This window comes from Topomyia yanbarensis, chromosome 2 (assembly GCF_030247195.1).
Source record: "Topomyia yanbarensis strain Yona2022 chromosome 2, ASM3024719v1, whole genome shotgun sequence".
Classification (NCBI taxonomy): domain Eukaryota; kingdom Metazoa; phylum Arthropoda; class Insecta; order Diptera; family Culicidae; genus Topomyia; species Topomyia yanbarensis.
The window spans coordinates 460849479-460873537 of record NC_080671.1 but is presented as its reverse complement, the minus strand read 5'-3'; the positions used below and the strand labels follow the sequence as shown (position 1 = coordinate 460873537).

The 24059-nt window shown below is 41.7% G+C and overlaps 1 protein-coding gene across 6 annotated transcripts; it reads right to left on the bottom strand.

Moving 5' to 3' along the window:
- Positions 1-7353: 7353 nt before the first annotated feature.
- LOC131686002 (REST corepressor) lies at positions 7354-24059 on the bottom strand. 6 transcript variants are annotated; one of them, XM_058970093.1, is made up of 11 exons: positions 23947-24059; positions 22650-23120; positions 22533-22586; positions 21552-21686; positions 21266-21480; positions 21045-21209; positions 9233-9540; positions 8819-9065; positions 8565-8732; positions 7947-8243; positions 7354-7802 (listed from the first exon to the last, which is right to left on the bottom strand). In XM_058970093.1, the coding sequence occupies exons 2-11, from the start codon at positions 22777-22779 to the stop codon at positions 7548-7550; spliced, it is 1974 nt and encodes a 657-aa protein (XP_058826076.1). In that variant the 5' UTR covers positions 22780-23120; positions 23947-24059; the 3' UTR covers positions 7354-7547. The 6 variants fall into 6 exon arrangements, with proteins under 6 accessions (XP_058826076.1, XP_058826079.1, XP_058826075.1 ...); XM_058970096.1 differs by having other exon boundaries at positions 23980-24050; XM_058970092.1 differs by having other exon boundaries at positions 23895-24046.

Below are 24059 nucleotides of genomic sequence, written 5' to 3'. Positions count from 1 at the left end.
GGAATGGAGAACAGTGAGTCTAGTTATGTAAGCTATTCAAGCTACGCTCAATGGAACTATCCAAGTCATTTTTGGATGTTGCTTCAAGCGGTCCTCAACCCCTATTCGATAGTTTTCACTCCGTTGTCTGACGTATTCTTGTTGGTCACATCTGCATTAAAATCGTCAGACAGCCTTTGTTGATTATAAAATTAGGGAATATGTATAAAGTGATTAATGTCATTTTCGCTCCAGTAAAGCTCCTTGGCCGTCTCATATACGAGTTCAGAAGAAATTTGAGGTTTCGCTGAAATGCCGGAAGAGTTGAGGATCGGTAAACGAGTTTTACAAAAGGGATTGAGACACTTATTACTACTGAAATGAAATCTGTAATTAGCACTAATGCATATATAATTTCAGGAACTGTACGGGATGACGCTAGGCCTGTGGCGTTCGACTGGCATGGTCTATTCTCATTGGCTCGGAAGTCTTCTTGGCTGGTTTTGGTAGATGTGTGCTCCTACTTGCAAGTGGGTGGATCAATTCACTTGGGTTGGGAACACATTCCTGCTAGTTGTCGATTTTTTTTACCTTTGGTATGAAGCTAGTTCAGGAAAGGAGTGCAGGACTGGCAACTAAGAAATAGAACAATATTCAGGACTTGTTTTTATGGTTATTTGGCTCGCACAAGTACAGCAGTTTATTGAAATCACAGAGAATAGACGTCCATCTTCAGCATTCAACTTGTGTAAAATATCTAACGGTTTCGAAGGTAGTTGGGATATCCAAACTAGGGACGCTACTGTCGTTATGTTTTTTGTGGCTGAGTTCGACAGAATTGACAGCGGTTATTCCTCTACCCAATCAAACTAGTCCGGAACCGGTTCGGACTTCCAGCATGAATTCCAGCTCAAATGCATCAGCCGATAGAGTCGGAATCGGTTGTTTTCTTTGAGCAAGATTCCATACTGAATCCAGTCATGATTTCGAACCGGTTCCGGAATGGATTTGACGGATAGTTGGGATAGGTTAGTGTGGCGGCGCTAGTGTGTATCGTATATTAGTTCAAATGTTTACACAGGTTTTTTAAATATTTTTGTTCGATCATGGATGTCTGTTCTCTGTGTTGAAATGCTGAATTTCCTTTTCGGGTCGGTGTAATCTATTCGAACCGAACCAGATAGACCTTTGATTCGAGAAAACTTGGATAATAGCGGAAAATATAACCCACATTATTTATGGGCACAGATTCTCTTTTTGAAAGCGCAGAACATAGCAAGGAACCTAAGTAACCATAAGCATTGAATCAACGATCATAGGACGGCGATTGAACCATTGCACAATATTGTCTATATATTTGCACCAATGTTATTGTTATTTATCAGTGTGCAATCGGGCAGTCTCAATAACCTATTTTTGAAACCTATGGGCATTAACTGTACGCCTACCGTTTGACCGTTGCACATGTCAGTGTGTGCAGAGCTTTATGCACCTATGACCGCACACCCGGCTTCCCATGAGCGTTATGGCGGCTCCCCAGTGAGCAAATTTTCTGGGAGAGACCGCTCTGCTAGATATCTGTAAGTCTTGGTTTGGCAGCCCTGTCAGATTTCTGCGCGTATCCTGTCGGGTTAGTTGAGCTAGGACGAACTCGGTTTCGCTCGCGTTTTCTGGCAAATTTTGACAGGAACCGAGCAAAACCCTGGCATAACTGGGACGTAAACTGTGCAAAGATCCTGGCAATTCCTACCTGGTAGAATTTAGCACGAATTGAGCAAAACATCTGACAAAGATGTGGCAGGAAGCGTGCAGAGATCTTGGCCGTACATTTCTGACTGGATTCTGGATAAAAGTGAGCAGCATCGGTTGGTTTAACCGCTTCTGTCAGAAACGGTTGTTGCATTTGAGCGAATTCGTTAACAGAATTCTCGCAAAAATCGCGCAAAATGCTCGCAGAAACTCTGCCAGCATCAATTTCGCTTTGCTCAACTTTTGCTAACTTTCTGCTTGCTCCGCTGACCGGCTCAGAGCCTGTCTTTCCATGTTGCTTAGGGATACATTGCTCCTATAGTGCATATATGCACATCCACACATACAGGCATACATTCATACATACGAGCTTACACTCCTACTTACATACATATTTGACGCGTTTGTTTCAGAGAGCGTGTAAGGTGTCATCTAGTCTGTTCAATTCTATGAAAAATTATCCGATCATTGCGTTAGAGCCCACGTCATAGTGGAAAATTTCGCATTGAATCCGCTTCTGTCTCTTTCTAATCTCCTTTCTGTCTCCTAGATCCGAAGCGTATCAATCGACTATTAATGGATACGGTAAACATAGTAGTCGCAGTGTTAGTCCTTACTCGCGAATACTTTTTCTTGCGTCTGTGCTATTTCACATTCATCTTATAACAGAATTCGATTATCCCTGTTCTAGTAAATATTCACATTCGTTACGATCCTCAATTTTTTCTATTATCATTATGATGAGCAACTAGACGGCAGAAGGCGTTTTAGAGTTTTACAAAAAGAATCTCTGCCCGTAAAGGACATGAGAAATATTTATCTACGATTCCCCAAAAAAATTTCTCGAACCGAATGTCCATCTGGTTCGACTTAAACAGACTGCATCGACACGAAAGCATTGCTTACCATTTCTGAGGCCGGTGAGCTTGGTCGAGCTAAATAGTCTTAAAAAAGTCCTAAATAAATAACTACGTATTTCTTAGGTGCCAGTCCAGTACTCTTGCCCGAACTAACCTATACCCAAGGTCAAAGTCAACAACTAACAGGATCCACATATCCCTCTATCCAAGCGAAAATATATATATATATATATATATATATATATATATATATATATATATATATATATATATATATATATATATATATATATATATATATATATATATATATATATATATATATATATATATATATATATATATATATATATATATATATATATATATATATATATATATATATATATATATATATATATATATATATATATATATATATATATATATATATATATATATATATATATATATATATATATATATATATATATATCCATTTGTAAGTAAAAGCACACGTCTACCAACCAGCCATGATGACATCCGAATCAATGATAATGGACCATGCCAGTCGAAGGTCACAAGCCTAGCACCATCCTGTACAATCCCTGAACTGTTTGAGCTGGAATAATAATGTGTGTTAGTGCTACTTACAGATTACATTTCAGGGGTAGTGTCTCACTTTCGCTTTCAAAACGTGATACCTACGAAGTTGCAGCTTACCGCTCCTCATCTCTTCTGGTATTTCGACACCGTCAGTCGATCGTCTCATAGAATCGATATTTCTGTCATCGACGAATCCGCCATTTCCTTTAAAACTCTGCTGTCTGAAGCGAAAAAGACATATATCACTTCATACATATTCCCTAAATTTAAAATCAACAAAGACTGTCTACCATTTAAAACGCAGAAACGCTGATGATGTGACCATCAAGAATACGTCAAACAACCTTAATTGACCCCTTTCTACACCAGTTTGGCCTTACCAAGCCATAACGTGGATGGCGGCGTGAAAGTTGGGGTTGAAAACAGCTTTAAGCAACATCTGACGTTACTCCAAATGTATGAGATCCAAGACTGACTTGAATAGTTCCATTGAGTTTTGCATTTGCATACCTTACATAATTAGACTCACTGTTCTCCATTCACCCATTTATACATTTGCACTCATCTGCCCCTTATTATAGCATTTACAATGCAATAAAGCTCAGTCGGGATTACACATTCTTATCACGATGACAAAATTCTTTTTTTATAAAGGTATTCAGCAAATGCGTGCATGCGTTGAAAAGTTCTTACACGGGCGGCGACTACAAAAACTCAGAAACCAATTTATCCACCATTCTAAAAAATTCCCTGCCAGAAAATCCAATTTGCCAAGAAACATACTGCCCATAATCGCAAGTCAGTCCCATGTTCTATGGGATTCCCTATCTACATGGGACTGACTTGCGATTATAGGCAGTATAGTGAGTGCATGAAATGGTTTTTAGCGAAGACATGCTTGAATTCGCTGCACCCAATTATGCGAAAAGGTGATTCGAAAACGACATTAACCTAGAAGTACTAGATTTAACGGGAAACGTAATTTCTTCCTCAATTATCGTACTGGGCCACTGTAACTGAATGCAATGGTAGTCAAATGTAATCCCAATGGGTGGGGAGAAACCATATATTTACTAAATGTTAACAACTGTTCAAATCGTTTCAATAGTTTCAAACTCAATATTTAAATTTTAAACGTAAAATATTCAGTTTCGTCAAAAGTTCCATGGGGCTCCTGCAACAATTCATGTTCACAATACGTCTGAAAAATGCGGCAATGGCCATATAGAGTAATTAGGTACATCAATTTTGTGATACTGTTTCCGTCTTTAGTGATGTTTTACATTTATACCATCATAATAATGTTATCAATTTGTTAGTTAACACTATTTGCCTATTTTCAATAGGAACTCAATTTTCGAACTACATATATGGTGGGATATGCTTCAATTTTTGTACTTCTGCGTCAATAGTAGAATATGAAAAAATACAATCCATGCATGCTTATGTAACACAATAATTTCATAGACCAGCTAGCACAGACTTAAGTTGTCGGTGAACTATACAGGGAGCAACATCGAATTTGCCCGTCTTTCTCTAATCAGTCCTAGTTCTGATACGGCAACATAAAAGACAATCGATGGCCCGCCGCAGCAGAAAACGTAACGTTAATCTACTTCTATCGCTAGAGAACACCGTGTAAAAACAACCACTCATTGCATGGGCAGAAATCAGGAATCAGAATTTTAAAGAAGTAAGCGGATAAATCCAGAACTTTAGGTATGATCCTAAACCTTAAACCCGATCTGATAACCTAACAACAAAATACGTCCCGTATTCCCGAAGACCAAAACAAGGCCTTCCATTCCCAGCCCAGAGCGTCAATACTAGGCGTTGGGACTTAAGCAAGCCCCTTCCGGAATCGCAACGACTATCCCCGGGGGATGAGAGCAGCCTCGAACCCACAAACAAATAATCAACATGTTACATGTAACGAATAAGAGTAAAAGTATACGATGAGTTTATTTTCCCCTGGAGTTAATTTTTTTACTCTCAAAAAATGATCCATGCAGTAATGGAAAATGCTGTTAGCCCTTAAATGCATGGAACTCATTTTTCCTTTGTACTCATTTTTCTGGTTGGATACAATCTATACCTCTTGTTAAGCCTTTATATCAAGGAATCCGGTATGTTGCAAAATGGCAACAGTATGCATTTAAGGGTTAGATCCCACACATACATCACTTCAATTGACTTTCAATGCCGAAAAGTAGACACGCATTCCCAATCATCTATATTGTTTGATGGCCTAAACAAAATATATGTTACAAAATTAAACCGATTCCATGTTCCAGTCACATTGTGAAAATTGAATTAAGAAGTTTCATTTTTAACTGGCAAATACTATCCACAGACCAACAGGAGTGCAAACAAAGCTTATCTTCAACAACCATTTAATTGTAACGAACTGTTTCAAGCGTATCCTGAAACTGTCCCTTTTCCCGTTAATTCTACCATCTTCCACATCCCAAAATGATATCCGAAAACAAATTTGTCACACAAGTCGTGTCTAATAAAAATGACTTTTTATTTGAAAATTATTACTTATAAAAAACAACAGTTATGTTGTTGTCATCTTTTATTTCATCAGTGCTTTTATGGTGGTTATCATAGCTGAGGATAATACAACGGAGGAGGATAACGTCCAAACTTTTAACACATTCCCTCTGGTACAAATATTAATAAAAAAAATCGCCGTGCAGCAGATAGTTCCAATCCCAAAAATATTCAATATACCAGAGTCACTAAAAAAACTGGTTAAATTCATTTCAATTGGTTAACAAAATTATAGAAACTAATACTTCATTACAAATTTCCAACAGATTTACAATATTTTTGTAGAGCTTCCACTGTTAAAATGTAAACATTAAAATCAACAATTAAACTTAAAATTATCAACCGCCTCACGTCAGTTGAGTCGTTTTTCTTATTCCAAAAGTCACCTAATTGAAGTCACTTTCCATATTCCCTTAGTCACCTAATGTGACAAAATTTGTCACTTCGGTGACATCTCTCACTTTAAGTGAGGTGACTCGAAAATTTCCAATCACCTTAGTCACGTGAGATTTGTGTCACCTCACCGAAAGTGACCGTCAGAATAACCCCCATTATTTGAAGGTCGAACTGAAAAAGAAAGCCAAATTAAACGCCAAAGGGGCGCAAAACTGAAACTCCGCCAAGGGCGCCAGAAGACCGCTTTACCAATAAATCAGGTCAGGATCAACACACGGAAATTTTACAAAACGATCAACATGAGGAAAGCGCCCCGGCACCGGTCATAATACTTACTTAACGAACTGCTACCGACTCAATGATGCATTCAATAAGTATCACGATGTTGGAAGATTGCTGTTCTTTTTTGTAGTAACTTACCTTTTCGCCTTTTTACAGTCTCACTGAAAAAACCGATATCATTCAGAGAGTGAATCTCGGAATCGCTTTTCCAGGTAACCGATTCATCGCTCTAACTCCGCTACACATAATTTGGTAAGCGGTAACAGACCGCCAAAGTTTACGAGAACCTCGTACTTACCTTAACATTGGACTCAGTCGATACAGGGATTGTCATTCAATGATTAAAAAAGCATTTTCCTTACTTTTGTTGTTTCTTTTTTAATAATGAATCGAATGTTTATGTGTTTCTATCATACGACGCATCAATTAGTTTGGTTTCCATAATGTTAAACTTTTAAATAGTCCTCTGTAGATTTACGACATTATTACATATTCTAACGGGCGCCTAAAGCATGTGTAACATTTGCGTATATCTCGATTCTCGGTTTCTTTCGAGCTACTTCTGCAACCTGCAATTTTCAAGGGCATACGGCGTTGCAAGGGCAGCATTTCTCATTCAAAGTGTTGTTTGCGTGTAGGTGTGTTTGTGTGTAAGTATTGTGTAAGTGTAAGTCTGTCTAAATGAGAATTGTAATACCATTTTCTTTGTGTAAGTTTCCTATCTAACGTTTTGTGACACATTCTTTTTATTGGATATCAAATAAAATGTGTCGATTTGTCTAAAATGAACGATTCAAGAGAAAGCATTATTGTATGTTATTAAACTAGATATGTGAAGCGATTTTTGTTCTAGGCAAATAGTTGGGTAGAGTGGTTAGTAAATCTATTCCAAGGGCTACCCACTTTATTGGACAGAGTAAACATTGGAGTGAAAGAAAACAGCGAGTTTGCATTGTTCAGTAGAATCACTACAGATAATAAAAATAATACACAGCATTCGACAGTGGAAAGTGCTTTGACATACAGGGAATAAAAAATGTTTGTGATTAAACAACTGTCGAATGGAAATAAAAAGGCGAAGATTAAAGGGAACATCAAACGATCGTCTCGATCGGATTAAATAACGGCAGTTGCAAGTTATTATTTGATGACTATCGTCGAATCCGTCAACTTTGCGCTAGTACTGGACTGTTCATCTACATCCATCGGAGCAGCGCCGTCCATCGCAGCAGAGGCAGGAGTTCCCGGGGCAACGCTGGTCACAGACAACGAGCCGCTCGGAAGGGAAGAAGCTGAAGTCACGCCCGATGCAGTCACAGTACTGCTGGAACCGTCCAGGCCATCCTCCCCATGACCCTTCTTCCCGTTTACCATCTCATCGTCCACCAGATCGATCTGCAAGGTTTCGACAGAATGGGAATGATGATGTTAACATTAATGGAAGATGAGCTCGGTACAGGGCTTTGTTAGTATGGATGATTTGGTTAGACATTCTCGCTCACACATTGTTCGCTCATTCGCTTATCATCTCTTATTTACCTCCATAATCTCACTATCCAAGGGGACAGATTTCTTCCCCGACGACTTTTTGCCATCGTCAAGTTCTAGCTTATCACCGGTAGTTGAACTCGTGTCCGCACTTTCCAGCTCGCTGATGGTTGTCGTTGAATCATCTTCCTTGGCAAGGTTATTGTTGTTGTTTATCTGCTCCAGCAGCTGCTTCTGTTCCGTTTCGTACTCCTTCAGTACATTATCCAGACTGTACTTTCGTCGATAGTTGACGAAGAACGTGCGCACCTGGGTTTCCGTTTTGGTACCGATCGTGTCGGCTATGGCCTACGTACATTTAACGCGTATAGTCGAATGGCCCGTAATTTACTCTCGCAAACGAGATCTGCGATGGAATCAGTTTTTGGGATTGACATTTGGTTGTGTGATTTACACTAGGGTAAATCTTCCCATTATCGAAAACATCAATATTCTTACATTAATTGAATTGATTGAAGAGAAAAAATGGTGACGCTCAAGATATTCAAGTTTTTACTAGAAGATTGAAAAACGGATTTTCCCGTAGATTTAGAACATTAACAAATCATAGACAACTATCCAATCCCATTAAAATCTGATTCTTCATCACGACCAGACGAAACTAATTACCTGGAAATCTCGACCAAACTTTCTAACGCCCTGTACGGCCAGCAGCAGTTCTTCATTGTTCCAACGTGAGTTAACCCGAATCATGGACGGTTCCGCCGGTCGCACCATATCAGAATTCTGTTCTATTTTGCGCTTTAAACCACTGGCACACTGCTTGTTCAGCTGAATCTGTACCGAGACCCGATCGAGAGGAGACAGGGCAAATAGCAAAAGTGAGAAGAATCATATCAAACCCGAACAATGCAACAGCTTACTTGACTCCAGAGTGAAACGATTTCCCTATCCATCCCGGCTAGCAGGTCCTCACAAGGCTTCCCCTCAGTAGCACCGCTGGTGATCTGGGCCGAGTCGGCTAGCTTGACAATATCATCGTGGTTGATGTACATCCCCCGCGGAGGCCTACGCTTGTGACTGTCAGCGGATTTGCCCAACAGAGTCGAATTTCGCGCCCGTTTGTTCATGAAAGTCGGACCGGATGTGGGACGCAACACACCGGTACGTCTAGAAGAGAGAAAAATAATCGGGGAGAAAGAGAACAGACAAAGAGAGGAACATTATTTCAGTTTGCGTGAAATCTTGCATGAAAAATTAAGGTGCTGAACACGGTGCATGGGAGCAGTAAACAGAAACGAGAAATAGGATTGCAGTAAAATGAATTCTCCAAATACCTCCAGTGATGATAGCAACTTCCACATAGCTTGCCCTGGGGTGTCGCATTCAACTCGCTGCACGTCACACCACACCCGGAACAATTGAGCGAGTTCGACGTGTTGCTGCCATTGGTGGCAGCCGTAGTCGAGGCAATGGCAGGTTCCCCGTCGACCTCCATTTGACCAGGCTTACTCGAATCATTCGTGTCCATTGGGGCGATACCGTTCATGCTGGGAATGCCGGTTGAACTTGCTGCCGCGCTGACGGTTATGTTGGTTGCGACCGGAATCGACGGTACAGGATTGCTACCCGTGCTTGCCGAGGGCTTCCGATGGATTGGCGAGACACGAACATGGACACATGGAAAAAGAAGGGGAAATGCGTGAGGGATCATCGACTCTCATTTTTTTTGCTTACGACAGAGATAAGTGATTGTCTAGTTCTCATTATTTGAAACCAACCGAAACAGATGCTGACCAGAAAGGGGGAAAAGAACCTGCACTTGACACGGAAACAACCTGCTTTATGAAGGAAATGGTAGACTATCTTCAGACCAACCCGAAAGTTCTAATGGTGCAAATGAAGAGCAGATTTATTGAATATGTTCAATGAAAACAATAACAACGAAAGAACTAACAATATCTGCAAACGTCTATAAAAGCAACATGTACCTACCCATCACACTCAGGCCCAAGATCACATATAAACAATTAGTTCTAAAAAGTTTTGGCTGCCGAAATTCACATGAAGCTTGGGGCAATTTTTTCTTGTTCAGTACTACAAAGTTTGAATTTGGTTTAAGATTCTGATAGTAAATTCTGTATTGGTTAGCTCCTGTAATTGTTTGTCGCCTTCGAAATGTTGAAGGGTAGTCGAAGTAAAACCACAAAAGAAACTAATATTTAATAGCGAATAATGAAAATGAAATGTTAGTTGATTATCCCAATATTCTATCCAAATAGCTGAAATACCTTCCTGAGCAAAATATGGCATCTTGAAAGAACATTTATGTGAACTGTAAAACTTTGTACGTAATTCGCAAATTAAGGGGAGTATCAAAAGTTTCAAAGCCCAAGAAGCATAGGTATTTTCTAACGACACCACGCATTCAATATGTTCTCCGACAAAAGCTCTGCGATTCGAAATGTTCCTGGCCGCGCTCTACTCAAGCATCGAAAACATCACAAAACCATACTTTTTTTCGAGAACATAGATGCAAAAGACTGAAACCAATACAAAAAGCAGATGAAATGTGGGACCAACCAAGGATTGGCCCTCATACGTTAATGGGAAGTGACAAATTCAAGATCTTAAGGTGAAGATATGTGGAAACCACGTTGCTAGGCACCGACTCGCTTGTTTACATTAGGAAAAACTGAAATCTGAAGTGAAAATTCAAACGCACAAATGAGAGTTTCCGAACATTTTCCTTTGGTCATCTGCACATTGGCAGAAAATTTGAAGTTTTGTTAGTAAACGATTAAAGTTTCGCGAGTGTTTTTGCAGTGGTGTGTGAAAAAAGTGCAATGAAAACGAGAAGAAGAGTGTTTCGAAAAGAAACCCCAAGTGAAGAGGGGTGATATTTTCGCAGAAAATAGGAGCTACAGATGGCATTCCGTCAAAAACTCGGATTGATTGTATAGGAAAATATTGTAGCTTCCTTAAGTAGCAGTTTCGTGGCACACCAGCAAGGTTAGTGTGTTGAAAAACGTATTTTTATATTTGCTCATGTCGATGATATTCGATTAGCTTGCCCTTCGACTATTTTCTCATTTGTGCAAACTAAGATTTTAATATGGGTTATGTTCAATATAACCGTGGAAATGTCTATTACATTCTTATTACACTTAGCACGTACGTATATAAGCGCACGACTGCCACGAACCTGATATATTGTTCGGCGCTGACACGAAAAATATAATATCGAATTTGCTTATTGAGCGTGTGGGGAATGTTCTATCACTTTTATGTGGTTTTCGTTTGAGGCGAAACTGAGTCAGTTCCTAACCCCAACTGCTGTCAAAATGTATGAACTGACAGCGGTTGGGGTTAGAACCTGACTCAGTTTCAGGTTCAAGCGAAATCGCCATTAATAAACACGCTATAAAAGTAGTAGTGTGGGACGTTTTTAATTTGTGACTTTACTGATTTGATACTTTTTATTCGCTCGTATTTTGTATGGTAGTGTTTGTGCTTTCATCAAATGAACCCCCTCCAGCAGGCCGGTTCGTATTTGGGGGCCCGCGTTTTTACCCGGAAGATGGGCGAACACGTCCGGTATTCATAGAAAAGCAATAAAAATAGGAATTGTAATTTCTTTGAAATCAATTGTTATTAAATTATATGATGTTTATTATTATTATTAAATTGTTATATGATGAAAGCGTAAAAAATTAAAACTTTATTTGATAGTTGACACTTGTTAAAACAAACGTTCTTAAGGGAGTTGTCTACTTTGTGTACAAATTTAAAAAACGAGTTTTATTGTTTGAATCGACGGAATAAACTACAAAATATTGAGAAGCCAATTTAAAGCATTTTCGAAGAAAGCAATGAGCGTCAAACAGAAATGCGAGCGCACGGACAAACGCATTTGTCCTCTTCTACGTTCGCTTTTTTGCTGGTAGTGCCGGTTGTTGGATTGGAGACACTGGGCGTGATTGTTGTTGAGTGAATATTTGTTCCTGTCAGATCCGTAGATATTGGTTTTGTTGCCGCTTGTGGTGTGTGGAATAAGATAACGGTGCGCTGTTTACGATTATAGTAGGTGGGCTTTCTTAGCTGCTTTTGCACAAAGTTTTCCATGGTGCAGTGTCTTTTTGTAGTGTTCGCGCATAGGAATCTACCATGGTTGTATAACCAGTATTTTCTGATAAAACGTCCCATTTTCGGTTGAACACAAACAAACGGAAACATTCTCACCACAAGAACAACGTTAGGGACACCCGGGAAAATGCAAAGCGACAGCTTTTATGGAAGACACTTTTCCGTATCTTGAGATGAATTTGCTAAGAAGGGGGGTGTTCTAAGGGTTTTAGCATGAAAAATATCAGTTTTAACCTTAAGGTCATTCGCCTCTTCCGGTTAGACAAATCTCTTATGAGAAATTTCTAACCCTATGTGCGGTGTCGGGAGTCGAACCCAGGTGCGCTGCGTACAAGGCAATCGATTTACCAACTACGCTACGCCCACCCCCTCGCACCGCTCCTAAATTAGTTATGAAATTTGCGTTTTGACTTCGTCTCATCAGAATACGACACCAACTTAGTTAACGAACTAAGCTAGCGCCGGATTGACGCTAGTTCCAAACAACGGAGACACAATTTGCGTTCCTGAGCAAACCCCTAATTGACGGAGACACAAATTGTGTCTCCGTTTTTTGGAGCTAGCGTCAATCCGGCGCTAGCTTAGTCCATTAACTAAGTTAGTGTCAGACTTTGATGAGACGAAGTCGAAACGCGAATTCCATTATTAATTTAGTTATAGTTGTTGTGCTCTTCGCGTACAAAGATGGTTTTAAACAATTCTCTCCTTAATGGAGAAAAAAATAGATTTTACCAAAATTGTTCTCCACTGAGGAGAAACATAGCATAGTGCATTTAGCTCCTGTTTTCGTGAGTCATTCAGCTCCTAGCTTTATCACTATCTCCTCGGATATACCCCGACAGTGAACTGACTATTCCGACTGAGAGTTCCCCAACAGAGGAATTTCTCCCGACACCGATATCATTTAACTCCTGTTTTCTTGAGCCATTTAGCTCCCAGCTTTATCGAGATCTACTCGGAAGTTATCCGGCGATGAAATTACCTTTTTCCGACTGACAGAAATATTTCTCGGTACCGATGTCTGTTTCGTGAGCCAATTAGCTTCCAGTCATATAGAATCTACCCTACTGTGAATTCCTCGGCGGTGGATTTATCCCGATCCTATTTAGCTCCCCACTTCGTCCCGATCTATTCGATCTAGTCACCGGCGGTGGATCTAGCCTACTCAGCGGGCCAGTCAGTAGGTACCAAGGCCTTTTCAGCGATTCCAGATGGAGCGTTAACTGGCGCCCCAACGACTCGCTGCTGGCTGTTCGACGGGGGTCCACTCGAACTAGTTCCCGCCGATGAATTTAGCCCGATCACGAGCTACCTGGTAGGGTGTCGAGGTCGGTTCGGCAATTCCTGTAGAGCCTGGCGTCCGGTTCGCTGGCACCTCGATGAGCCGAACCGGGTGTTGCGTAGCATATTATTCAACTGATCCCCGGCGTTGGATCTAGCCTACTCCGGCAGAGATTTCCCCTGCGGCGGAGTTTTTCCCGAACCCGATTAGTTGTTGCACGGTGGCCTTCTAGTCGGTAGCGCTGCTTCGTTAGTCCCTTCGCTACTTTCTCTGCAGCTCGGAAAGTATACTCGTCACCACTCTGTTGACCGCTTCCCAGATATGCTCATCGTGGCACATCTCTTCGACGACACTGTCGACTGTCACGCCGGACATTCCTCTTCGATCTTCTTCGAACCTAGGGCATGCGAAGATCACGGCGACACATTTGGGTTGGTTTTTCTGCGTTATCCCACTCTTGCTGCCACTTAGCCAACGTGTCCGCTCTGACCAGTCTCCTCGTATTTCGTGCATCCCTCCGCTGGTAGCATTCCACGTCCTCAGCCAGAGTGATGCAGATGGGAATCATCCCGGCAATTATCCATACCGCCTCCGATATAGTTCTGTACGACATGATCCTTGCCAGTACGTTAGTTATCCTCGCAGCCTTCTGATATACATGGTTGTTGTAATTTAACCGATCGTAGACTATCACATACAGGTGCTTCAGCGCGCGCATCGATGGGATGGATTGTTCCCAATGCAGTTCACGACGCGCTGGATTTTTTACGGTTGCTGACCAGTACTAACTCTGTCTTGTGGTGAGTTAGCCGAAACTTGACATCAGCCATCCAGGTTTTCACGATGCCTATTATTTCAGCCGTCCACCTCCACCTCCTCGAAGGTCTCGCCGGTTATCGTCAGAACAACGTCATCTGCAAAGCCGATGGTCTCGTCTCCCCTGGGCAGTCCAAGTATTAACACTCCGTTGTACATTATGCTCCACAGCGTTGAGCCGAGTGTGGAGCCCTGAGGTAGGGGAAAGCGATGCACTTGAGCACTGTGTTCTAAAAATTAGTTAGCGATTTTGGATTTTTTGTTTACACGGCTTGTCTGCAAGTCATTATTAGATAATGTATTATTTCAGTTGCAGAATAAAACAAATCTGCTCACAAAAAACAAGCAACCGCGTATTAAACCTTCTATTTGAGACTAGGTAAGTGCAAATTGATTCAGAAATCACCGAAAAACCGATGTTGCTTCAATTCCGGAATATGCGCGGACCGGGACTTATCGATAGAAGACAATATATCCAAAGAATCGTTGATTGGCCATCAGTGGATCTGTAAATCGAAATAATAACACCTAAGGTCGACTAAGACAGCCACTCAAATTCCTCAAAATCTAGCGTCAAAAACATAATTTGCAGTTAACTTTGCGCAAATCGCATCAGCAATCTTTGAGCCACTTGTGAGTTTAAATGATACACACAAATACACACATACTAAACACCCACACAGCAAACAGGCGCAGTCGAGGAGCCAAGGAGCTCTATGAGAGAAGCAAGAGCACAATCCCCGCCCGAAATCATACCCAACGGTGGGCCAGGGAGGAAGAGGATACGGAGATACAGGAGGTTAAGGTTTAGTCGGTAGGTTTGTTGGAGAAAGCGCTGCAGTAAGAATCCGATAATACCACGCCGATAGTGGTCTCTTTTAAAGATTCCCCCTCGATAAAAAAAAGAAATGCGCGCACAGTATCAGAAGCAATAGACAGTCGGAAGCAAGTGTGACCCAATCAAACGAGCGGATGTGGAAAACAACAAAGTTCGACAATAGAGTCTCGTTGAAACGTTGAGGTTTGAGTGCAATCACCTGTACTTCAGTGCAGATGAGATGATAACGGCAATAGCAAGAGCATGCGATGCAACCATGTCAATAGAGGGTAAAGCAAGGTACAATCGCCGCCCAGCCTTCTGGTGGAACTCGACGATTGCTTGCCTACGTGCATGTTGCCACCGAGCCCAGAGGAGAATGTGGAACGCCCTCAACGTCACTGAAAGAGCAGCTCTAAGACCAGCAGAAAATGCGGCCAGAGCCGCACACAACCAGAAAATCAGGCGCAGTAAGAAAGCCTGCCTAGAGGAGCTTTACCGCAACGCCAATTAAAATCTGTGGGCGAAATCTATAGAGTTGCCATGGCGAAGATGAGAGGATCGGCAGTACAACCGGATAGGAGCCCGGAGAGGATGAGTCATCGTAGAAACGCTATTTCCACAGCATGACCCAATGGTCTGGCCGCCCACGCCGTGCGGAGCTCAGAATGACCACGAGGAAGCTCGATTAACCAATAAGGAGCCGATAGTTGTGGCAAAAGCCTTGGGAACCAAGAAGGCCCTGGGACGGTATCCCCAACGTGGCTCTGAAAGCAACAATTCAAGCGAATCCATATATGTTTAGGACCGCATTTCAGAAGTGTATCCACGATGGTAACTACCCCGACATCTGGAAGCAACAAAAGCTAATGTTGTTGCGTCAGTCAGGCAAGCCCCCTAAGGATACTTCAGCATGCCGGTTGACATGCTTGTTGGATATGGTCGCCAAGGTACTCAGGAAAGAGTCATCCTTAACAGACTTACAACATGCACGGATAGAGAGAATGGCCTATCCAATATACAGTTCGGCTTTTGGGATGGTAGATCCACCGTGGACGCTATACGAACAGTCGTGAAAACTATGGAAGCTGGCGCAGAAGCAAAAGAGAAGAGGAAACCGTTACTGCGGAGTGTTTACGCAGGACCAATTCCCGATCCTGAAGAGCTGCTTTCAGAACCGGCTACTGATATACGAAACTGACACCGGAAAAAGAAGTGTAACCGTAACAGCGGGCGTAACGCAGACGGAGTGTTGAAGCTGCACTGCCGCTATAACCATAAATGTCCTATGTGCTATGGAATTCCCTATACACATGGGGCAATTATGCGTAGAGCGGCAGTTAAGCAAATGGCAACATCAGAGGGATAACGCTGAAAATTCCATTTCTGTCGCTGCGGGAGAACAGAGCTCACCGCGAAGTGAACTTCCACATGGCGTAGTTCTTGTCTGGTCATGGCTGTTATATTTGAACTGATCCAGCCACGCAACATTGCCGTTCTGCATCGCTGGCTGTGATGCAGAGGAAAAGCCTAAGCAAGGCCGCGATTCGATCACGAGCAAAACAAAATGAGAACCATTGTCGGTGAGGACGTTAACATGTCAGAGTTAACAACGAAGCTGACGAGAGGAGCAACGACCAGTAATGTAGCAGCACACGGGCGCGGGTCGTCGAGGCACCGGTGAACCGGAAGTTACACTCCAACCGGAATCGCCGAACCAACCTTGGCACTCGAAAAGTCAGTTTGCGGAAGAGAGATAAAGTAGACTACCAATCGCGACCGGAGTAAGCTAGATCCACCACCGGAGACTATACTGAATGCACGCATCTTCGACGGTAGTAAGAAACCGGACGCCATCCTCCATCGGGAATCGCTAGACAGACCTCGACATTCCACCGGAATGCATCAAAGCAAGAATGACGCATCCGTCAATGGTTGCGGGTTACATTCTTTCGTCGCCACCTTGCAAACGTAATCGATGAATCGATCTCGGCATCCAACTGGTGAACGTACAGAGGAGCGCAGCTGTAGGAATGACGAAGATGTGATGCAAGTAGTGAACTACCATGACCAGCTACACCTGGAATTAAGCGAAGTGCGTGAGCAAAACCCCTCCTCCTCCCCGGAAGTAGTTACTTCAAATGTCAAATGGTTACACACATGCACACAAATATACACACACATTTTCCGAGCTCTACGAACTGAATCAAATCACCATGGATCACCCCTAGGAGACAGTGAAATCGTTACTGGAGGTCCGCCAAGAAGAAAATCTTTTCCGGATGGATATTAGAATTACAAGCGCTTTTTCGCTAGACTGAAAATATTGTATCGATAGCATACAATATCGATGATAGAGGACAACCCAGGGTTTTGAACTAGTCCGTGGTACGAAAAAGATTGAGAACGTAACATTGCCTTCCAAAGGGACAATTATTCTAAGTTTTAAAAATATATTTCATAACCGACAAAAAATTGCAATGTAATAAACGTGGGTATTAACATTTGAACTAACCTCACCTTTTGCATTTGAAATTATATATTATATCTCACAAGTGGTTGAAGAGGAACTTTGTGACATCTGATGCCATGTTCAGGAGGATCGTCGATGCTTGCTTACTCGGTAAAATACCTTCGGCCATAACACTGCTCGGAATCTCAGGGTCAGTGTAACGGTTTCCTTGTTACAAATTCAGTTACACCAGCTTTGCGTTTGGTCGACAAAGTACTTTAGCTGATTTTTGTATCACGGCTCTCCACGATCTACCGGCTGACTCCATAATAAGTTCTAAGACTCGCCCTCTGATCCATCCGTAGTGTTAGGAATCTTTCACAATTATTACCTATTTTAATGGAAGCGAAGTCTGATCTACCATCACACGACACAGATTCCAGTTTTTTGAGTCTGTGATTCCAGCAACGATGTTGACGGTTGTGGGATCCCGCTGGAGTTGATGATGTGAAAATAATTGGGAGTTATGGCTTCTTGGAACGATAGCCTCCAATAAGGTGGTGAATTTCTCTTCGTCTGGGTTTCGGCACGTGTACATTAATTCCAAAGTCGTCTATACATAAACCGGGTAGTGGGTTGAAGTTCCAACAAGTGCTTGCGTTAGTTAATACCTCTGCCAGATCCTACTTGAATCGATTTAGTTCACAACGAATGTCGCTACTAGCACCCGCAAAATTCGTCTCTTTTCGCTATAAATCTTGATAAGAGATCCTCGTTTGGGTATAAATCGTCTAATCGTAACTTTGCAGGATTCCGTGGATAGGAAATGCACCACCTTCAAGTGCACTGCTCGTATCGGAAGACATGTGAACAATGTCACCCATCTCTTGACTACAGATCTGCCGACTCGTACGAGTAGCGGTCCAAAATAGTCCATGTATACCTTTGGAGAACGGTCGGATAATTGTACGCAGCGCACCTGGGTTCGAGTCCCGACCCCGCTCGTAGGGTTAGAAATTTTTCATAAGAGATTTGTCTAACCCGATGAGGCGAATGACCTTAAGGTTAAAACCTCTATAATCGGAATAAATAAAAGCGGTCGGATAAACGTTATCATCCTAGCCGCGGAAAGCGGGATCATACGAAAAACTGCAGGAAGCACCTTTCTAATTTGACCAATGGTGCAGGACTTGACGACCTAAGATGAGATATATAAAGCGTTGCTTCATTTCGTTGACTACTGTCTCGCTGTTTCCGTGTAGCTCAATGTTGTAGTGTCTTGTAGCGCAATGTTGCTGGGGCATGATGATAGGAAACTTGGTGTCATATAAAACAAAAAGGTTGCCTGCGATACGGGTTTCCATTCGAACAACGCCCACGGTATCTTTGAAGGGGAATAACCCTCTCATCTTGCTATTTCTATCAACCTTCGTCTTCTTTCCTGAACCAGTGTTGTTAGAACTGGTATTTCCTCTCGATACTCTTCTGCTTGTGCCCATCGCCATATAAATGACTCGGCTGTCGATAACTCTTTTTGTGTCATATGCCTTAGCGTCACGATGTCCTTTAGGCCTTCCGTTAAACATTTTGAGTGTATTGGTATACATCTGCCATTGCCCTTAACAGTCGGTTCCTTTTTGAAAAGTGTTCCCAAGAAACTGATGACGTTACTGTCCTCGATATACGAGACAAGTTCGAAGTTCTTCGTTAGTGTCCAAAAGTTGCGAAAGGTACAAAACACTGAAGCAACGACTGTCGGGAGAAAAGTAATGGGCCTTTTCTCCATTTGCTTGCGTCATCTGCCACATTATCCTTAGACGGGATCCGACGCCAATCTTCGGAATTCGTCACAGTTAAAATCTCACCAATTCTGCAAGTAACAAACAGTCGGTATTTCTTGTGGTCTGCATTGATCCAAGCCAGAGCGGTTTGAGAATCACTCCAGAAAACACATTTTACTGTCGGAAGAGAATGTGTGCTTCGAATAGTCTTCTATAGTCGAGCACCAAGTACCGCTGCTTGCAGTTCTAGCTTCGGGATGAAAAGAGTTTTCAGAGGGGTAACTCCACCTTTTACTTTGAAAATGCGAATGAAGTCCAAAAAGGTCGAACAAAAACATCACTTGGCGCCTGGTGGGATGTGTCATTCAACAAGTGAAAAGATCGTGTTTTTGATGCCGCATCATTCCCAGAATTCGTTCAAATCCGGTACGAAGTTTCTGCGTAGTTTTTTAGGCCAGAGATGTTCCCTCTGGTCCACAAGTCCTTCGTAGACGAGCTCTAATCCAAGCATGATTTCTGATACATTACAATAGAATGTCATCTGTTGAGCTCAGAAAAAAAAATCTTCCTTTATCAGTTCTGTACCGACTGCCATTTTCCGGCGAAATACTGTTGGGCCTTCAGGTTTCCTCTGATTGGCAGTGAAACTTCTACGGAAATTCGACGAGTTTTTTCTCTACAAAACTTCTTTGAACAACTCTGAGTGACAGTGATAATTTAAACTCATCCACGATCTTCGAGGTTGATTTGAAAGAATCCATATTGGAAAGTCATTTTCCCTCCCTGTCTGCTTACCTTCTTTCGTTAGGTTTATCAAAATCCGTTTATTTTTCTCATTAAATTTCTATTTCAATTCGATTAGGTTGTAAGCAATACAATTTTTTTCTCAGTATCTCATTTCATGTGATGTTTTAGTGTCTAGAGTGCTAGGCCCTCAATGTTCTATCCGTTGATAAGTTAGGCATATGCTAAACACTCAACACCCCGCACGAATTCTCGCAAACTATAAGTTCACTACCGGGATAAAGCCGATACTTGTATCTATAACCGACAATGGTATTTCAAAATTATATTTTCAACCTCTCTACTGAATTATCCGTAACATTTTTAAGAGAAAAAAGAACAAATCATCCAAAGTTTCTATTTTTGAAGGTTGATTTATCACCTAGTTCCACTCCATCAAAACAATGCGTATTTTCACCAGCATATTCTACGCTCCGTGCATTGGACGCGTAGCTGGTAAAATAGACAAATACAGTAGTTAATATCCTATGTGGTTTGCTCAACTCAAAGTTACATCAACTTGATTAGCGATATCCGGTCGATACGAGTTCCCTTACAGGGCCAGCAAAGTGACAAAAGTTCAACATGAGACTGCCTGCTGTTTTACGTGAATAATGACACTTTTAACGTATACCTATGACGATTGTTCAAGCAATATTAAAAACCACTAAATGACAAAGCTTTCGAACCATTACATTCTTCTACTACACAGTAATTGCTGTAGTATTTTGGTGTCAACCCTCTTCAGGAATATTTTTCTTCTCATCAAATCCCCAATACTGAAGTAACAAAATACTGACAGCTAAACCAACAGTGCACAAAAGCAAACCACCTAAAACGCAGATCTGTAAACCCGATCAAAATCCGATCACCGGCAACAAAAAACATCCTTTCGGATTCGGTATCGCGCAAGCCAACCTACGGTTGAAAAATCTGTCATCAGTTGTAAAGAAAACGACTTAACAACGGGTTCCTTCTCAATCACACACTGTTCTCGTACACGCATACATTAGTAACAGTATTAGTAGTAGATCGAAGCACTGTGTTAGTCTATCACTATGACGGAACTCACCTTATCGTCATTGTCCGAGTCCTCGTTGCTTCCGTGGTCGCTTCCATTCTCGGAACTGTCGTTTTTCTTCATTTTCTCCTGCCTGTCCATGACGCTGGTTCGACTGCGAGTTTTCTTCCACGAGTAGTAGAACTTGACGAGACTGGCGATTGATTTGTCCGGAAGCTGTGAGGTAAGATCATAGCATAAATTTTTTAACAAGTCCAAGTGCAATCACCTACCATCTGTCGGATTCGATGAAAACTTTTGCCGTGAAACTGGAAGGCCTGCTCAAACAGGACCTTATCCTCGACGGTCCATTCATCCGGGAAGGGGGTGAAATTTGCCAGATCCAGTACGGCTCGCTCTAGATCGTGCTTGTGCCAGAAGAGCATCCCGAGAGCCTGCTCCCCATTGTATCCGTATTTTTCTTTGGCCACAGTGATGTACTCCTCTACTGTTTGTTTGAAGGGCAAACGTTTGTTGGTATCTACTGTCAGATGTTAGAAAAAAATGATGGCAACTTACACTTAATGTCTGGAATTTCCTTTGTGGGCGACCACACGAGTAAGGCCCGATCGTTTAAGTTTTCTGGTTTTCTGTCTGGCGCCGGTATCAGCTCTGGGCAGACGGCTTGATAGTCTCGTCCGACGCGGATTTTCTCTGGCGAAGAAGATAGGATCAGATTCAAATTTATACGGTCACATTTTCCAACGAACACCGCTATTGACTATTAATCAAATCCACAAATTAGTATAACATTATATTTGGATCAAAACACGATTGTTTCGTGTTCAGTTTAGGGCACAGCACACATAATAAAATTGCTCAAATTCGAGAAAAGCCCATCAAATCGCTCAAAATGTGCAACTGAATTACTAGCAAAGGTCTCCTTAGTAACCAGCAAAACAAACTTTGATTTTTATGTAAAACAAAATCAGCATTACATAATTTATAGTGTTGCTGAATATGATTCAATAAAATCTTAGTAAACCATGAAAAAATTGTGAAACTTGAAACAAAACTGTAAATTAATACTTTTATTGAATTACACCCGGTAATGTTAAACTACCGATGCATACACCAGCAAAAGGCTTGATCTATTACCGTTTCCCGTTTGTCCCTACCATTTGGGTTGTTGACGTTATTTCGAATTAGAAATATCTTATTTAAGGGGATTGAGAACTGAACTCAGACAATCGTACTAAAAGTGTCACTTACAGTGAGAGGTCCTTTTGTCTGTGTTACAATTAAAGCAATCCGAATTTTCTTAAAGATTACGTCATCTTCGATTGCACGGATCGTTGGCGACCCCAGGTACATTACCCTAAATTCCGCCAAATGTGGAACAAAGAATCAAGCTAGAACTGTTGAATTAAAACAGCTCTTCGTTTTTCTACCTGTCCTAAAACCTGGTCGTAATTCACCTTTCCACATTACTTACACGCAACAACGTTAAAACGATAAAAAAAAAATTGAACACCCAACAGCAAAGTGTGACCTCCTTACCTTCATACTCGCTCTTAGCCTTGGCTGCTTTGGAAGAATTTCCGTTCTTTCGCGCTGTAAAAGAACAAAAAAAATGAACTTACATGTTTATCAACAGCAGTCGTAAACTTCACTCACAGTTTTCGTCATCCGAGCTGGACTCGGTGATGCCGCCGGCGACTAACACCACTGAATGACCGTTCGGGCTGGGCCCCCGCGATCTTCGGCCGTTGCGAACGTTCTCAGCGGTTCTGTCGGCCAACACCATTTTCGCCTTCTTCTCCAATGTGAGACCGTGAAGAGCTTGCGGGAAGCTCTGCCGGGTACGAGATGAGTGAGGGGCGCTACCGCTTCCTATGCGGTTAAGGCCACGGTTTTACTTTGCCCCTGTTTACTGTTTACCTGGTGATTTTTACGTTTATTTTCGGAGGACCTAGCAGAACGCAGGCAGCTGAATCAGAACGGGAGGCAAAAGTGTGAAACATAAACAGCAACGGGTGCCACTGTTGTCTAGCTGCACTTTCCAGGCAACCGTAGAGTGTCGGCTACACTGCCGAAATCGAACGCTTTTGACACACTATTCGAACGCGGTTTTCAAATTCTACGTATCTGAAACATTTTAAACATCGTTTAGTATTCCAAACCTAAACTTTTGATTGCATATCCACACTTAAATAGCACAAATTAATAGCAATAAATAGAATAATTGAACTTTGTTCTAGAAAGGTAGCGGACAGTAAAGCCTTGGAAGCATTATTTCACAACCAGTTACGCCTATTATAGCAAATCAAAATTCATAACATTTCTCTGCTTGTAACCAACACCGAATCGAAAACGCAATTACTGAAAACATTATACTAAAAACATTTCATCACCAGAGGGGTTTTTGTAGTATCACGTTTACTTAACGTGTGGCTCTAACAAGGGTACTAAATTGGATGGCAATTTTACAACCGAAAGGTGAAAAAAATGCTGGTTCTGCAAAGTTGCCAGATTGATTCGATTTGTCATTTACCCAATATTACGTTTTTTGAAAGGATCTGCTATTTATACATCTTCTAAAGCAAAAATAATATGAAACCTCCAACGGTACAACATAAAAAGCAAGTAAAATTTGGTTTATATTGGCAAAGATCAGGAAAAAATTTTATCTCCACGGTAAAAATCAATGGAAGTTACATCACACTGGCCACCCTTCAACTACGGGTGCTGGAAGAAGTGCACAAGATGGTGTCTCCTAGCTATCACTTCGCGTATCTTGAACTACCGTACAAGAAACAGTAAATAGTACAAAGCGCTACAACCTACAGCAGCATTCGTTTCAGCATTTCGGGATTCGCCGGATATTATTTATGACATAGCTATTATTCTAAGCAAAACTACCTGCATGCATGCACAGTGTCGAACAGGAAAATCAATTTTCAAATTCAGTTACCATCACTGCGCGTCGAACAAAACAAAAACCTACTTCTCGAATGACAAACGAATGGCGAAACAACGATGACTGACGTGCGACGCGATGCATCCATATACGTTGAGCTCGAACGT

Coding starts and splice junctions, on each gene's coding strand:
- LOC131686002 (XM_058970093.1), bottom strand. CDS start 22,779: ATGGTGTTGGCCGACAGAACCGCTGAGAACGTTCGCAACGGCCGAAGA. Junction 21,687..22,532: donor GGCTAAGAGCGAGTATGAAG/GTAAGGAGGTCA, acceptor CTTCTTCGCCAG/AGAAAATCCGCGTCGGACGA. Junction 21,210..21,265: donor TTCATCGAATCCGACAGATG/GTAGGTGATTGC, acceptor CTTACCTCACAG/CTTCCGGACAAATCAATCGC.